Source organism: Dipodomys ordii, unplaced genomic scaffold, assembly GCF_000151885.1.
Source record: "Dipodomys ordii isolate 6190 unplaced genomic scaffold, Dord_2.0 Scaffold157, whole genome shotgun sequence".
Classification (NCBI taxonomy): Eukaryota; Metazoa; Chordata; class Mammalia; order Rodentia; family Heteromyidae; genus Dipodomys; species Dipodomys ordii.
In genome coordinates this window covers 6,014,206-6,032,551 of record NW_012267373.1, presented here as the reverse complement: position 1 = coordinate 6,032,551, position 18,346 = coordinate 6,014,206, and the positions used below count along the sequence as shown (strand labels likewise).

Here is an 18,346-nt window from a genome sequence, read left to right as displayed (position 1 = left end):
ATATTTAAGGCGATGTACACCTTTTGCCACTGCCTTGGGTAGCTTCAATTTCTGCCTTTGACAATTGCGATCTGGGGGTGTGGGAAGATGAACCCCTGCAAGTCACTCCTGGTCACTTAAGCATCTCAGAGACTCAGAGGCAGGATTGGTGCAAAGCTTTGTCATTGCAGGGAGGGAGAAGGTCTAAGGAAGAAGTCACTGCTGGTGATTGGTGAGTTCCCACTCACTGTGCCCCACACTTGTCAATCTTAAGAAGACATGGAGTGATTTGAATACAGCCAAGGCCCTAATTTTTAGTGTACTAAGTGCTTGCCGTGCACCTGTGTTGGTCCTAATCCTTAGTTGTGCCCTGCTCCTGTTGAACTTGGAGGGGGGGGGCCGGGTGGCTTGCCTTTGGAGCAGCAGTGCAATTAGAGCCAACTATTCTCGAAAAGTAGACAAAAAGAAACCATTTTTTTAAAGGGTTCAAGGAATTTGCCCTGAAAAACAACTGTAATTATTAACTCTTGCTAACCTCCATTATTTTTTTTTTTTTTTTTTTTCAGACGCGTGGGGCTTGAACTCTGGGCCTGGGCATTGTCCCTCAGCTCTTCAGCTCAAGGCTAGCACTCTACCACTTGAGCCACAGCGCCACTTCCGGCTTTTTCTGCTTATGTGGTGCTGAGGAATCAAACCCAGGGCCTCATGCATGCGAGGCAAGCACTCTACCACTGAGCCACCTTCCCAGCCCTGCTAACCTCCATTATAAAGTTAAGCAAGTCATTTTTAAAATCACGTTCTTTGCAAAGAAATGTTTGAGGATTTAGGTGTTGGGAAACACCTGAACAGCAACTGTTTGCCAAGCTCCGTCAGGGAGCCTGTGCAGGTGATGTCTATTGGCAGAGCAAGAAACTGACATGTGAATGAATTGCAGGTTTTAGTGAATTTGACTCTTTTGCACATTTCTGGCACCTTGCAGGCTGGGATGGGCTGCACTCTGGACTGTACAGTTACTTGATCAACTAACAGTCTCTTTGGTTCAAGTTTGATCATATTTTAAGGTGGTTACAGATCCCTCTATACACAGGCAGTTGTAGATCAAATTTAACAATTCCCTCTTTTGTTAGCTGTTCATGTTAATAGAAATTGACAAGAATGTTGATAGAAAGTTCAAGTGACTGAAACCTTGAGCCCTGGCAGCAATTTTGGTCACCACATGACCATGGCCAGCTTGGCTTAATTATGGAATTTGCTATTTGTTGTTTTTGTTTTTGTTGCTTATGCTGGTACTAGAGCTTGAACTCAGGGCATTACACTCCTCCCTGGTGTTTATGCTCATGTGCTCTACCACCTGAGCCACATCACCAATGCAGCAATTTGCTGATTAATTAGAAATAAGGGTCCTGGATTTCTCTGCCCAGGCTGGCTTCAAACCTTGAGCCTCTGGGTCTCAGCATCTCTGAATATCTCTGATTACAGGTATGAGTCACCACTGGCTAGCGCCTGGAATTTACAGTTTACAATGACAGAGTTGCTTTATGATTCCTTATGCTTGCTTCATGTTTCTGTTGATCATTTGATGAACAGGAATGGCTGCTTAGGACATTCATGACTCATGAAGGAATATATCAGGGAGACTATTATTATGACTGTCAGAAAGATATATCCAGTAGCCAAAATACTCTTTATAACAGGAATCTCTATGAACAAATTGATTAAAATGAAATGATCTAATATCCCCTTAATAAATAAAGTAGAACAGTATTCAAGCACTAGTGGTCATTATCTTTCTTCAGAGAATAATATGATTAAAGCTCACTGTTGTGTTTGAAACTGCCTGACATTAGAAAAATGTAATCTAAGCCAGACATTGATGGCTCATGCCTGTATCCCAGGCTATTCAGAGGTAGGGATCTGAAGACTGTGGTTCAAAGCCAGCTGGAGCAGACAAATCTGAGAGATTCTTATCTCCAAGAGCTGTGGCCTAAGTAGTAGATCTTCAACCTTGAACAGAAAAGCTAAGGATCAGCCCCAAAGCTCTGTGTTTAAGTCCCCAGTACCAGCACCAACAAGGAAAAGAAGTCATAATTAGCCCAGTAACACAAGTCACAGGGACCTGGAGACTCATTAAAGGAAGATTAGAAATCTAGAGGAAGAGTGAAAATCCTTGCTGTCAACTGTTCAATATGCCTGCTAACCACTAGTCAGCAGCTCACAGGCATAGGTGTGTTCTTTTCCTCTGAGGAGTCTCTGCAGTGGATGCCGTGGTAGTGTCTTAAGAAATAAGGGTCATCAGCCATCTTTTCCTCTGTGTGTGCTTGAGTTGGAACCCAGAGCCTTCTGTATAAACTAAGTATGTGCTCTGCCCATTGAACTACACCCCAGCCTGTCAGCCACCTGTTCAACTCCTCCTTTGACCTCTTTGGCCACATTGGAAAGTTAAGCACTCAGTATTCTTCAGCCCCTCACATGAGCCAACACAGGCAAGGAGGAGCTGTAAAGCTAAGTGCTGTACCTCCAAGGTATTGTGAAACATCCTTGTTTTCTCTTGCTTTTGAGAGCATGGCTCCTACCCTCTGAGCCCCAGGGAGGTCTGCTTAACCACCACATCCAAAGTGTTCCCCAACTTAGAGGTTAGCTTTGAATTCCATATGAGTGTGGCACTGCGCTGCTGCCAAGAGCCAGTGACTAAGAACCCTAAGAACAATGTTCCTCCCTGAAACTTACCTTCTTCTCCTGCAGAGAGAGTGCACATTTTTTATGTTGACAGCTTTAGTCTCTGAGTACAAGAAGTGCATGGTCAGGGTAAAGATACAGAGGAAGGAGACAGCCAGGCTAAGAGTAATATTTGACCAGGCCTGAAGGCTGAACTGAGGGCTGGACAAGACCGCCAGCTGGTGGCCATTAGGCAGAAGTCAAATTTGTCTATAAATCTATATACCTCCTGAGCAACATCCAGGAGAAAGTTACTTTTTAAATCATCCCCTATACCACATTTTCCACTTCAGGATGTGTAACCTCATTTAGTGGAATGAACCTTACTGCTTCTGGATTTAAAGTGATATTATGAAAGTTTTGTTTACTAAGTAATCCCCACTTTTTTTGTTGTTGTTTTTTATGCTGGTACTGGGGCTTGAACTCAAGGCCTGGTCACTGTCCCTGAGCTTTTGTGTTTAGTATTCAAGCTAGTGCTCTACCACTTGAGATACAGCTCTACTTCTTGATTCTTTCCTTCTTTCTTTCTTTCTTTTTTTCTTTCTTTCTTCCCTTTCTTTCTTTCTTTCTTTCTTTCTTCCTTCTTTCCTTCCTTCCTTCCTTCCTTCCTTAATTCTTTTTCTTCCTTCCTTTTCTTCCTTCCTTCCTTCCTTCCTTCCTTCCTTCCTTCTTCCATTTCTTTGCTGCTTATTTGGAGATTAAAAATCTCATAGTCTCTCCTTCCCTTGGCTGGTTTCAAACCACTATTCTCAGATCTCTAAATCTCCTGAGTAGTCGTAGCTAGAATTATAGACGTGAGCTACGGGTCCCTGACTGAATATCTTAACAAAGTCAGTGGTAGCTGACTTAGCATGACAATCTGAAAATCTTTTCCTTAGTATTTAATTAATTCTTACTTTTCCTAATGTTTGGTTAAAGATCAGCTTGATGTTTATGAGGCATTTCGTTTCATCATCAAAGCTCTGAAAAGTCTTACCCAGTCTGATGGAAGAGTCTTAAAGTTGTCAAAACTCTGTCGTTGCTGGTACTGGTGGGTCTTTCTTGTAATCCTAGCTACTCAGGAGGCTGAGATCTGAGGATGGAGGTTCAAAGCCAGCCTAGGCAGGAAAGTCTGTGAGGCTTTTATTTCCAATTAACCACCAGAAAACTGGAAGTGGCACTGTGGCCCAGGCGGTAGGGTGCTAGCCTTGAGCTGAAGAGTTCAGAGACCTTGCCCAGACCCAGAGTTTAAGCCCCACGACCAACAATAACAAAAAAAAGAACCCTGTAGTTCATGGTCTTTTTTATGAATATCCTTGAACACCAAACTCAGTATTATACAATGTTCTTATCCATCCAGATTTTGTCCTGTTCTTTCCTCTTCTCATTTGAGGAAAATCACTCTTTCTACATTAGAACAAGAATTAGTCCCTTTACCCTTAATCAAATATCTTCATAGCTTATAGTATTACCAAAATCACCTTCCACATTCCTGTATAGTTGCATTCAGAGCTCCCCCTTCCTATTTCTAGTGACATCAGTTTCTTCCATTAATTTAAAACCTTAATCTTTGGTGATGCCAATTTCCAGTGAACACTAGCAAACAAGCCCTGGGGAATGACATACTGGTAATGTGCAGAGGATAGATCTCTGGATCAGAGCTGCTCAAGGCCAGGGAAATTCCGCAGTGTGCCACACACGTGCACTAACCCTTCCAAATAGCATTAGGCTCTGGAACGACCAACTGTAGAGGAAGCAAAATTTTATTAGTGTACTCTCAGGTCTTGATAGTTTGATTTATATGGCCATAAGAATTAAAGTATGGATTGGGTGGGCACTGCTGGCTCACACTTGTAATGTTAGCTACTCAGGGGGCTGAGTTCTGAGGATCACTGTTCAAAGCCAGCCCAGACATGGGCATCCATGTGATGCTTATCTCCACTTACCCCCCAAAAGCTGGAGGTGGCACTGTGGCTCAGAGAGGTAGAGTGTTAGTTTTAAGCACAAAAACTCAGGGACAGTGCCAGGCCAGATTTCAAGCCCCAGGATGGGAAACAAAAAAAAAAAAAAAGAAAGAAAAAAAAAAGAAAAACAAAAAGATGAGTTGCACAGATTTCCCTCAGTCCCAACTTTTAATTCCTGATAAGAATAATAAAACATTGTTGCCACGCCGACTCCAGTGGAGTCTGCTTAGCATGGGAAACCATCTATCAGACCTAAGATAGGGGCTTCAGAGACCTATCTCTGAGTTTTGGGACTTCACCGAAGTCTACCTCAGAGAATGGGGCTTTACAGAAACCTATCTCCAAGTTTTGGGACTTCACCGAAGTCTACCTCGGAGAATAGGGCTTCTAAGAGGCCTACTCCTGGAAAAGGCTGGCAAGCCCCTGGGAAAGATGTGTTTCTGCCTTTCTTTTCCTCACTGTATAAGAGTGCCTATTAATCTTTTACTGTTTCTGCTGTTCATTGTACTTATTCATTGTCAACGTTCCCTTATTCAAAGCTCTTTCTTAAGAGTGTTGATGACTCCAATATCTGATGAGTGTCTTAAAAATATGACTAACTCACCAGAGTTAAGTGCTACCCTGAAACCCCTCTTATGGAGGCTAGTAGACAAGCCATAAGCAAATATAAAAGTATTGTGGGTTTCACGAAGTCATTTCAGCAGAAGGAATTGTTTGTAAGAGATTTGCAAGAAGCTCTAGGCGCTGCTAGAACAGAAAGAATGTATGGCAATTGCTGAGATAACTACTTAGGAGAAAGAACTTCCTATTACTCTCTTACATTTACTAAGAGACTTGCTAGATCTAAGTCTTCTTGGTGTTTACTATTAAAGAAGGAACAGAAAAGATCTTATGGGACAGTTAAGGCCTCTATAGAAATAAGGTAATGGTTAGTTGGTGACAAACATCAAAACCCATTATATTTCTTAGAGATAAGCCGGAAACAAGTGCCTACCAGGCGACCAGCTGGTGACCACCCAAGAATGAAGCCCTGCAGCAAGGTTGTGTAACCTTTTGCCCTTTCAGGCAACCAGCTCGTGACCGCTCAAGAATGAAGCCCTGCAGCAAGATTATGTAATCTTTTGCCCTTTCTTATGGAGATTTTTGCTATAAAAGTTTGTTATCCTCTGCATTAAATTGCACTCAGCACTCAGCATCCACTCCTCTTGTGTGTGAGTTGTCTGTTTGCCATCTCCCCACCTATTCCAGTTCCTCCCCTAGGTGTCCTCCTTCGTCCCGACAGAACCCAGTCCGTGGCAGGACTCTAGGAATAACATCTATTTACATCTACTTAATTCACTTGATCTCTAATATTTATTTTGGATCATTTATAAAGAGCAGATCTTGAACAGCTAATCATCATCAATTATTCTTGCTGATACATTTGGTATAATGGAGTTAACACAAGCGTACTTTATCAGGAACATTTCTGGTTGTATTACATCTAGTGGAGACGACTCTAAAGACATGCCTTTTAATAGTGAGCTAATATTTTTTTATTAACCAAAGACTACCCAAGGCAAATAAATTTGAAATGAATATAGGTGGTGCTGTTGGTGGTTGTGGTGGGTCTTCTCCTTCTCTTCTTCTTCTTCTTCTTCTTCTTCTTCTTCTTCTTCTTCTTCTTCTTCTTCTTCTTCTTCTTCTGCTTCTTCTTCTTTTTCGTATTTTTTTTGGACTTTTTCTTTTTTGCTACTGGGAATCTTATCCAGGATGTTGCACTTGATAGAGAAGTGCTTTACCACTGAACTACATCCCAGCCCTTTAAATTTTCTTTTTGAGAGAGAGAATTCCTCAGTTATATAAGCATTTCTATTTTCCTTTTTTCTGAGGCATTTGTAATCAGGGGGACAGGAGGCCTGCTGGCCTGTGGGAAGCCATCAGGATCTATCTCTTCCCCTAGCTGAGCCCCAGCTCCTCAGTCCCGCCTTGCCCTTTGGCCTGGCTGGCTGAGACTTAGGGTTATCTCGCTCAGTTCCCTCTCAGTGCTCTTCACAGGCCCTCCATCTAAGGACCTGATCCATCTAAAGACCCCTCAGCTCCCCTGGGACCCACATCTTCTCCCACAAGGGTTGGTGATCTCTCTCCTTCTCTAAGGTTTTCAGGTCTGTGTGTGCAGAATAAGGCTACCCTGTGTTTCTAGACACACACCTATTCTGGGTCCATAATTTTTGTGAGTCAAGTTAGCAGGAGCCTGAGCAAGTGGGCGCCTTAGATTTGGAGGAATCTATTTTCATAGGGGGTCTCTGACTGGATAAGAGCCAGTTGATCATCAAATTCAGTGTGATCCTGGATTTAGTTCAGCCCCAGAGAGCTCAAAACCCAAATTTGTGACACTCCAATGGAAGAGAATGCTCTCTCATGACCCCCAGGTGCCCTGAGAGACTGGCAGGCACAAGAGGCCCTGGTTGGTCCATTCTAAATATTCCATCGCTGGTTCTCCTGGGAGTCTCTGGAGGGTAACTTCAGTCCTCATAGCCAATGTCAGTCTTCCAAGGAAAAATTAGCCAGGGTGGGTGGCTCACACTTATAACCCTAGCTACTCAGAAACTGGTATCTGAGGATGGAAGAAGCCAGCCCTTGCAGGAGGGTCTGTGAGAATCTTATCTTCAATGAACAACTGAAAAGTTCCAAGTTGAGCTGTGGCTCATGGTAGAGAGCTAACCTAGAGAGAAAAAGCTCAGGGACTTTGGGCCCAGGCCCTGAGTTGAAATAAATGAAAGGAAGAGAAGGGGAAGAGGAAGGAGGAAGACAGGAAAGTAGAGCGTGTGCTATGCTTAGAATTTAAAATGACCTCAAGAATAGCTTTATTGTCATAAAATTAATGGAACATTATGCAATCCACATGTGATAAATAAACACATAAATTCATTTATTTTGATTTTTGCATTGCTAGATTGAATACAGGAACTCAGGCAAGGTGGGCAGATGCTATATCACTGACTGACATTCCCAGGCAGCTACTTACTAACTTTCAATACACTCTTTTCTTCTTTTTCTTCCTCTTCTTCTTGCTCTTCTTCCTCTTCCTCTTATTCCTCCTCCTTCTTCCAGTCTTGAAATTGTTGTATAAAAATTCCTATTTTCAAAGTAGTCTTTCAAGGTATTATTCAAATAGTGAACTAACTACAACAAAATGCTACAAGAAATAAAAGTTTTGAAACCGGCCGAGGTTTGTTTTGTTTTGTTTTTGGAGTCTGTGTCTTGCTATTTTAGTGCAGCGAGGCCTTGAACTTGTGATCGTCCTGCTGTCTAAACAATGGAATTCAGGCATGCACCACCACAACCTGATGAAATTAAAAATTTTGATGAGAAGGAAAGCAGTTGGAGTCTACAGCTCTGGTGATGACAGGAGTGTCACTGTATGTGTTTTTCTTCCTGTGGGCTCTTACAAGTAGGGAATCCTCCGGAGTCACTCAGGACACTCAAGAGACAAGGAGATTTAGTCCAGTCAATTCACTTCTGCACAGAAGGGTGCATAGGCACTCTCCCAGAGTTAGGCAGGTAGACCCAGCCCCCTTGGTTTTTATGCTAATACAAAGAGTGGTGCCCTCCCTCCTACCAATAGGAGTCCAGCTCACATTCTGTTTGTGATTGGCTGATTTAAAGAAGCTAGACAGCATTCTGTCAGTGGAAAGTTCCTACTTGGGAACTTGTTATCAACAAGCCCCAAGGGGATGTTCTTTAAGTCCTAAGTAAGTACTCCTACCCCTGACACAGCTGGCTGGTGACAAACAACACAGGTGACAGTTGCCTCTTGAATTCTAGAGGCAAACAATTGCAGCAACTATAAGAACAAGGAAATATAAGTACAAAAGGGTGACTGATTATGAGATGGAGACACTTTAGTGTCACAGGGTCTTGACTTCATTCTCTGCTTTGTATCATCTTCCCATTTTTCTGTAATGGATGTGAGCTAGATGCATATTGTTTTGATAAGCAAACATTTTTGGCTTTTTTTTAATATTTCAGGGAATAAGTGCTTCTATACTGGGACCCACGTTTCAAGATCTGGCCACTAACGTGAACCGCAATATCAGCAGTCTTTCTGAAATATTTGTGGGTCGTGCTCTAGGATATTTGTGTGGCTCTGTGATTGGAGGTGTTCTTTTGGACTGTATGAATCAGTTTTTACTTTTGGGTAAGGAAACAATGATCTTTGCTTCTTTGTACCTGTCAGTGAACTTACAACTTCATATTTACAATAAGAAAACCTGTTGACAACTGAAATGAATGGTGTTTCAGGGTCCTCCACAGAAGCCAGGTCTTTCTCTGTGGCTCTCACCTTGGCAGCCACAGGGCATCTGGGCTGGGCCACCTGGAGCCTTGATTAGCCCTCAGGTGTGCTGATGGCAGTCCTGAGCCTCCCGACCTCCAGGGGAACTGAGGCACCATGTCACACACTTGTCCCAAAGCTCTGCACATCGGGTGTAGGGCAGGTCTCTAGGGCTACCTGGAGCCAGATGAGTTGTGGAATGTGGCCAGGCTCTATGGACTCTGAGTTGACAGTGTGGGGCAGGAGATGGTGACAAACTGACACAGGCTGCACATTTGTCTCCATGTTAGTGATGAGCCCAGAGCGCTGTGCTGTAGCCTGGAAGTCACTAACATCGCTTTTTATTTTATTTTATTTTTGTCGGGCATGGGTCCTGAAATCTGGGCCTGGGCGCTGTCCCTCAGCTCTTCAGCTCAAGGCTAGCGCTCTACCACTTGGGCCATAGCTCCACTTCTGGCTTTTTCTGCTTATGTGTTGCTGAGGAATCAAACCCAGGGCCTCATGCATACAAGGCAAGCACTCTACCCCTGAGCCACCTTCCCAGCCCCTGGCATTGCTTTTTAGCATGCTGTGGTTTGAACAGGGCCATGGGTTTCAAGAAAATCTGGATCCATCTGACAAAGCACCTTTGGAAGCAAGGAGAATAATCTTCATTTACTGATAATTAAATAAAATATCCTTATTTCTCAAGTAGCTTTCAAAGATATGCACACATGTGTGTGTGTATGTGTGTAATTTTTTTGTCATCTTAATAATTCTACTCAGAGCCCCACACATGCTACATCTCCAGCCTAATAGTAAATGTGTCTTGAATTGCCTCACTATTTGCCAAAACAATTTATTCTGATTTACTAAACACTATTATATTAGTTGTATCATATTTAAAAGTCCCTTTGGTTGTCTGTTTTTCCAGTCATTGGGCTTGAACTCAAGATCTGTGAACCTCAGATTTTAGCCTCCTGAGTAGTTAGCATTACAGGCCTGAGCCTCTAGTAACCAGCTCTTTTGGGTTCTTACATGTAAACTATTTAAGTAAATACTCTTTGGCTCTTCTGTGATAAAATTTGCTTAGTGGTATCATGCATAGATTTAATAAAGATCTTAAAATTTAACAAAGATCTTAAAATATTTTAATGATATGACCACTTAGAGAAACTTTTTAACTTGACCTTACTTTGTCTTTTGGAAGCTTTAATGATATTGGCTTGACTCATGACCCTGGAGGAATGCTGGTTTAATTAATTTATTATTATTATTAGTTATTAATTTATTTTGCCATTCCTGGGGCTTGAACTCAGGTTCTGGGCACTGTCCCTGAGCATCTTTTACTCAAGGCTAGCACTCTACCACTTGAGCCACGGTGCCAGGTCGAGTTTTTTCTGTTTATGTGGTACTGAGAAATCAAACCCAGGGCTTCATGCATGTTAGGCAAGCACTCTACCACTAAGCCACATTCTCAGCCCAAATGCTGCTTTTATACCTGATGTTTGACTCTCGTTTCTAGGGCTGTCCATGTGGGGCATCACCGTGAGTAGTTATCTTATTCCATTTTGCAAGACTGCAGTGTTACTGATTGTCATGATGTCTGCCATGGGTGTCTCATTTGGTGTTCTGGATACAGGTTAGTGGAATTTTGAACATCTGACTCTGAAGCGCTGAAAGATTGTTTATTTTAAATATTGTCAGTTGCTGATGGCTCATGCCCATAATCCTAACTTCTTGGGAGGCTAAGATCTGAGGAACATAGTTCAAGGTCAGCACAGGCTGTAAAGTCTATGAGACTCTTATCTCCAATTAGCCAGCAAAAAGCTGGAAGTGGAAGTGTGGCTCAGATGGTAGAGTGCCAGCCTTGAGCAAAATTTAAGCAACAATGTCCCCACCCTGACTTCAAGCCCCAGCACTAGTACAAAAAAATAAAATAAAATAAAAATCCAATCACTCTACCTATGTGTAATTAAAACAAAGGTGATCAATCTATCATTTTGAGATCAATCTTTATCATTGTGGTATAAGAGACAATGATGGAACTGGACACCCGTGGCTCACGCCTATAATCTTAGCTAGTCAGGAGGCTGAGATCTGAGGATCATGGTTCAAAGCCAGCCCAGGTAGGAAAGTCCATGAGACTCTTATGTCTCACTAACCACCAGAAAAGTGGAAGTGGTACTGTGGCTCAATTGGTAGAGCACTTACCTTGAGCTGAATTGCTCAGTGACAGCCTCCAGGCCCAGAGGTCAAGCCCCACCACTGACCAAAAAAAAGAGAGAGGGAGAGAGACAATGATGGTTTGATAGCTGAAATAAATGTAGAACCACTATTTATTTGGCTGTACAAGCATAGAGACACCCACCTGGTTTTAAGCTTAGAGAATTCTTACACAACTTTCCTATTTCTTTTCTACTCTTTTTTTTTTAACCCTCTAAAGTTCCTATTCTCCACCCATCTTCAAAATTTGACTAAATGACACATGTGATAGCTCTTTATCCTTTAATTCTAGCCTTGCATGCTCATTGTCAGACTATGGACATATTTTATCTTTCAAATTTTGTTTGACTATAAAATTCCAGGGGGAAATATGTGCATATCTGAAATCTAAGTACAAAACAGAAAACTTGATATTCTTGTCTGTAATGATCTCAAGAGAATCCTATAATCAAGTCCTGCCTGGATAGTTTAAATCTGCCTTTTACATAAAAAAAAATACTTTCAATGGCCTACCCATATGAAACCCTTTGGTGATTTGCTCACTATTTAATTTGCCTGGTAAATATGTATTAGTCTTTAAAATATACAAGTAGGTATAATGATATTATTAGTCTCCAGTGTGGAATTGGCAGTATTTTTTTAATTTATTTTTTGTTGTTGATTGTTTGTTTGAACTCAAGGCATGGGCACTGTCTCTGAGCTCCTTTGCTAAAGGATCGTATTCTATCATTTTGAGCCACAGCTTCACTTCCTGTTTTCTAGTGGTTAATTGGACTCTCACTGACTTTCCTGCTGGGGCTGCATTCAAATCCATAACCTTCAGATCTCAGCCTCTGAAGTAGCTAGGATTAGCGGTGTGAGCCACCAGCATCTGATCAGAGTTGGAACTGTTTTATAACAAGCCTTAGTACTGAACCTGGCTGTAAGAACATTGTTGTCTGGTGGTGGTGGTGGTGGTGGTGGCGGCTTAGAGCTGCTGAGACACAGTGTTTTAAGAACTTATAACAGCACATTGCTTATGTCATGTAATGCACTTTCATTTATGTTTCATAGCAATGAGCTGGGTTTGGTGTTGTGTTTTTGAAACTAAGTTCTGTGGATAACTTAAAACTTTCTCTGTGTCTCTTTGCTAGGTGGGAACGTGTTGATCTTGGCTCTTTGGGGGGACAAGAGCCCCCCGCACATGCAGGCCTTACACTTCAGTTTTGCCCTGGGTGCCTTCCTGGCTCCCCTGCTGGCTAAACTGGCGCTGGGCCCCACAGAGTCTGCTGACAACTACACAGAGCCCGACTTTCTCCCTGCAGCCCTCAATGCCTCTTCTGAAGCCGCCTCAGACCCTCTACTCGCAGCTCCCCATGACATGAACTTACTGTGGGCTTATGCGTCCATAGGCACTTACATTCTCATAGTTTCTCTCCTTTTTTTTGCTCTGTTCTTCATGAAAAGCTCAAGACAGGGAAAATCAACAGCATCTGCTCAGCCATCTCAAAGAGCTCAATACCACAAGGCCCTTCTCTGTTTGCTTTTTCTGTTCTTCTTCTTCTACGTGGGGGCTGAGGTAACATACGGCTCTTACCTTTTCTCCTTTGCCACCACCCATGTTGGCATGGAGGAGAGAGAGGCAGCTGGCTTGAACTCCATCTTCTGGGGGACCTTCGCAGCCTGCCGCGGCCTGGCAATCTTCTTTGCCACGTGTTTACGTCCTGCCACCATGATTGTGTTGAGCAACATTGGCAGCCTGGCCTCCTGTTTGTTTTTGGTGCTTTTTGACAGGAGCCCCCTTTGTCTCTGGATAGCAACCTCCGTGTATGGGGCCTCCATGGCCACCACGTTTCCCAGTGGTGTTTCTTGGATTGAACAGTACACCACCATCAGTGGCAAATCTGCTGCATTTATTATGATTGGTGCTGCCTTGGGACTAATGGCTACTCCTGCATTAACCGGAGTTCTTCAAGGACAATATCCAGCTCTACCAGTAGTTCTGTATGCCTGTTTTGGGTCTGCAATTTTCACTACTGTTTTATTTCCGATGATGTATAAAGTAGCTACCTTGCCTCTGCGAAAAGGAAACAGAAAAGGTGAGTGTTCTGGACTGTGAAGACAAGAATGAAAAGTATGATTCAGAAAAATAAAATGAAGGCTGGGAAGATGGCTCAGTGGTAGAGCGCTTGCCTTGCATGCATGAGGCCCTGGGTTCAATTCCTCAGCACCACATAAGCAAAAAGCAAAAAGCCAGAAGTGGAACTGTGGCTCAAGTGGTAGAGCACTAGCCTTCAGCTGAAGAGCTGAGGGACAGCGCCCAGGCCCAGAGTTCAGGTCCCATGACCGGACCCAAAACAAAATAAATGATCTTGTTTTTTCTCTCCCCTCCTCCATTCCTTCCTGTCTTCCTTCCTCCCTTCCTCCGCTACCCTTCTTCTTTCATTTCTCTCTCTCTGTCTCTTTCTGTATCTCTGACTCTGTGTCTCTCTCTCTCTCTCTGTCTCTGTCTCTTCCTCTCTATCTCTGTACTGGATTGAATTTAAGGACTTCCCAAATCCTCTACCTAATCTAAGAGTTCAGCTCAGAAATGGCTTTTGAACTGGTTGAAATGAGTGTAACAGTGAGGCCTTATGTAATGTAGACATCTAGTCATATGTTGATGGCCCCACAGTGAGATTGCAGACCAATTCCTCTTCAGTGCATTGATGAAAGCATCCATTTCAGTTAATGCTGGCCCTCTGCCACAGACCTCAGGATAAAAGGGAACAACATAATACTCAGAGCAGATAGATAATTCCTGACTTTAAAAAATTAACAAAATTGTATTGTTATTGTGAAGTTGTTAGGCCAGAGCAGAGCATAAGCAGATTTTCAGCACTCTTGGGGATCAGGTTTTCTAGGTTGAGCTGGGCACTGGTGGTTCATGACTGTCATCCTAGTTACTCAGGAGGCTGAGATCTAAGGATTGTGCTTTAAAGCCAGCCTGGGAAAGAAAGTCCATGAGACTTTTTGTTGTTGGTGGTAGAGCTTGAAGTCTGGTCCTGGGCACTGTCCCTCTGTTCTTCAGCCCAAGGCAATCACTTAACTTGAGCCACAGGACCAGTTCCGGTTTTCTGGTGTTTTACTGGAGATAAGAATCTCACAGACAGAAGTGGTGCTGTGGTTCAAGTGGTAGAGCGCTAGCCTTGAGCTGAAGAGCTGAGGGACAGCGCGCAAGCCCAGAGTTCAAGCCCCATGACTGACCAAAAAAACAAACAAACAAACAAAAATCTCACAGACTTTCCTGTCCAGGCTGGTGTTGAACTGAGATCCTCAGATCTCAGCCTCCTTAGTAGCTAGGATTAGAGCTGTAAGCCACCGCCCCCCCCCCAACTTTCTCCCTCTTCCCCCTCTCCTCCCCCATCCCTGAGACTCTTATCTCCACTTAACCAGCAGAAAACCAGAAGCAGGGCTGTGGCTTAATGTGGTAGAGCAACAGCCTTGAGAAAAAGAGCTCAAGGAAAGCATTCAGGCCTTGAGTTCAAGCCCCATGAGAAAAAAAGAGTTTCTAGGTCCACTTAGAGCTCATGGTAAAAAGGTTCAAAATGCTCTGAATCCAGAGCATTTCATAAATATACCATGTTTACATGCAGTAGGATTTTGTTCTGAGGCTCATATTTGGTAAGAGCTTGATTAAGTGGATGTTCCATGATCTCCCCCTTTCAGAGTGGTTTTCAGGCATTTGAGTTTCTTCTTGTTTCTTAATTTGAGACAGAGTTTGGTTATCTTTCCCACCTTGGTCTGGAAGTCACTATGTATTTCAATTGAGCCTCAAACTTGTGATCCTCCTGTTCTCAGCCTCCTTTCTGCTGAGCGAGACTTTTGTTTTTCAGAAGTTGGGTAGTATTCTGATTTAGGAGAAACAACACAAACCTGTGAAACAGTTTGCTGACCAAATTGTCAGGCTTCCACACTGGGCTTGAACAGTAGGGAGGGCAGTTCTAGGAAAGCGCATCCTTGGAAAGCTCACATGCTTTGCTTAATGCTTTTCTTTCTCTGTAGGCTGAACCAGAGGATGCTAATTTGTCCTTTGAGTATTTCTGCTCTATGAAGAGGACACCGTGCAGTGCCAAAGAGAGCTGCTTCAAAACAAGACTCAGCTTTCCAGCAACACAGAGGCACTTAACAAAGACCTCACCTGGGACTCAAGAACTGATTTCTAAATTCAAAATCTCTCATTTTCATAGTTTCTCTGAGATATCCTCTAGGAATTACTGTGATTGCCAGTCCCTTCTTCATGTCAACTGAGTAGTGAAACAGAAACAAAGAGCTTTAGGAATTTGCTAGTGATTATTAATATGCTCTAATTCAATGTACTTCATGTTTATTGTGTTATTTGTGATTTTCTCAATAAGAGTCTGTTAAAATGGCGCATTTCATGATTCAGTCACATTCTAACTTCTGTGAAATCAGGGTATGTCCCATAATAAATGTACCTGTACAGTGTTGGATGGAAGATTTTACTTTGTATAAAATTTTGGATATTTTACTTGGTTTTACCAATTTGGGACACAATTGACAATTTTTTCCTATACATATAGAAAATAATGTAAAAAAAAACCAAAGTAATATTGATTTTTCACAGTGTATTAGATTCAGCAAAACAAGATGAATAGATTACAACAGTATTTATGAAGAGATAGTACACTTTTGCCCACATTACTGTAAAGTTATTGTTTTATTTTTTACTTTTTGGTTCCGGTCATGGGGCCTGAACTCTGGGCCTGGGCGCTGTCCCTCAGCTCTTCAGCTCAAGGCTAGCACTCTACACTTGAGGCACAGCACCACTTGCAGTTTTTTTTAATTTTTGCTTATGTAGTGCTAAGGAATCGAACCCAGGGCCTCTTGCATGCAAGGCAAGCGCTCTACCACTGAGCCACCTTCCCAGCCCCTGTAAAGTTATTTTTACTAAATTGCTTTGTTGTTGTTGTTTGTCCAGACCCTCAGGACATCAACGAGGGCAGTGAACCTAAGCGAGAAGGAATGAAGGGACAAGAGACACGAAGAATGACAGCAAGACAGGGATTCTGATCAAGCTGCAAACTTTTATTTTTCACACAGGGGTATTTATATGCTTGGAATAAGGAAGCTTTTTCATTGGCCCTTAAGGAAGCTTTTTCATTGGCCGTAGCAGCTGCAGGATGTTTGCTTAGGGCAGGGGGGAAGGGTCGTTAGCAGTTGCAGGATGTTTACTTAGGGCAGGATGAGGGTCCGATTCTGTAAACTCAGCCTCAAGATGTTCCAGTGAGATAGATAGTCAAGCCTATCATGTTGAGAGACTCAACTTTTGGCTCCCGACAGTTGTTGTTGTTCAGTAGTGGAGCTTGACTCTGGGCTTGGGCGCTGTCCCTTAGCTCTTCAGCTCAAAGTGAGTACTCTACAGTTTGAGCTATAGCACCACTTCCTGTAAAGTTATTTTTATATGCTAATTTATGCTGAGATGGGAATTAGAGGTTTGCAATAGAAGCTGGGACAGTTAAGTCTTCAGTGGGAACACTATAAAGGCCTTGATTACCTTCAGAGGTTTGGTCTGAGTTTTCCTGTATCAGTATTTGATCTTCACTGGTTTTCAGAGGTAATAACATTGTGTGTACTATCTATAAAGCAGGTGACACATCTAATTGACAGTGAGGCACAGTCTTTCCCTGGGGTTGAAATACCTGTATCATTTGTCTGGGGCTTCTACTTACCTGATTTTGAAACAGTTGAGAAACCAAAGTGCATACTAGGCAACGTCTTGGTGGTAAAAAGGAGTGAGGGATGAAAAAGGGATTTCGCATGACTCTGGAAAAGCTGCCCTTGGAACTGATGAGGGATTTCGTGAGTTTCAGGCCAAATGGGATCTAATTTCTACCCGATTGTGACATATTTACTTTCTCTAATTTCCATAAATTTGCCTTAGGTGAAATACATCATCTTTCTTGACCACTACCCAGTCATTGCTTGTGACCGATCACTTCTTGTGACCATTTCCCATTGACCTCTCATGGCAGCCTCTGATTTCCCTCTCATTCATCACCACCATTCACCTCTCATGACCACCTTTACGTCCCACACATCCTGACTCATGGGAAAAACTTAACAAACTTGGAGAGGACTGGGAAACAAAGTGATAGTAAGTACCTGTTGCTCTTTTCCTATGACCTTTCTCTTAGCCAGAACATGGAAACTACCTCTGCTCCATTTTTTCTTTCCTTGGGTAAGGAAAGGCTGTTGGGCTGTGTGCAGTAGCAGTGGTTTGGCCACTGTGAAGTAATTAAACACAGATTCCACTTTCAGTATCTGCTTTTAAGGAATACAAGATAAAACTCTGGGAGTGAAGCACAGTCATAAGAAGAACATGATGTACATTGAGAAACTGGGGATCTACAATTTAGATTGCAAATAGCCATTGTCTATGTCATCTTTCTATTACTGTAACAAATACATGAGATCATCAACTTACAAAGAGAAAAGAATTTTTGCGTCATACTTTGGGTCATATTTTGTTTATAGCATTAACATTTCTAAATGTTCCATATGAAGGATCAAACCTTTAACTATTAAATATTTAGAGATGTGCAGGATCCAAACTGTGGTATTGTAACCTTCACCCCAAGAGTGAGGTCCATCTCACAGTGAGAAATACATTCAAGTCATATTCTGAGTCCTCAGGATTGTTAGTATTGCTCCAAAGTATTGGGCAACATTGTTCCTTTGAAAGGCCGTACCTGGACAAAGCGCCAACACTTCTGGGAAACAAACCTTTAACACATGGGTCTTTGTGGGGCAATATTCTTTCTGGCTGTGGAATGTTTATATCCATTTTGCTTTCTTGAGTGTTGCCTACTTCTCCAAAATTTATTGATTTATCTCCAAGAGTCATCAGGGTATTAAGTACTCCATGATTGCTCAAACATTCAAGCCTAAAGTCTTTTGTGAGCCTCAAGGCAAAGTCCACTGTGAGCAGAGGTAAAAATCAAAACCTTAGCTGTGGGTGTGGCTCAGTGGTAAAGCACTTGGACAACACATACTGGCCCTGGGAGCAATCGCTAGGCCTTTTGTCAAAATCCCAAAGAAAATTAAATATTCCCAAGATGCAATGGTGAGACAATCACTGAGTAAACATTCCATCCAAAGGGAGAAATAGAGGAATGGAAAGAAGGGGAACAGACAAAACCAAAACCCA

General features: G+C 42.6%; 1 protein-coding gene across 3 annotated transcripts in view; it reads left to right on the top strand.

Moving 5' to 3' along the window:
• LOC105998171 (sodium-dependent glucose transporter 1-like) overlaps window positions 1-15,260 on the top strand; it is a 60,986-nt gene extending 45,726 nt beyond the window's left edge. For all 3 annotated transcript variants that reach the window (XM_013032818.1, XM_013032821.1, XM_013032819.1), the window contains exons 2-5: window positions 8,649-8,817; window positions 10,457-10,573; window positions 12,291-13,235; window positions 15,181-15,260. In XM_013032818.1, the coding sequence (XP_012888272.1) occupies window positions 8,649-8,817; window positions 10,457-10,573; window positions 12,291-13,235; window positions 15,181-15,185 (1,236 nt within the window). In that variant the 3' untranslated portion in view covers window positions 15,186-15,260. The remainder of the gene's footprint in view (window positions 1-8,648; window positions 8,818-10,456; window positions 10,574-12,290; window positions 13,236-15,180) is intronic.
• The last annotated feature ends 3,086 nt before the right edge of the window (window positions 15,261-18,346 follow it).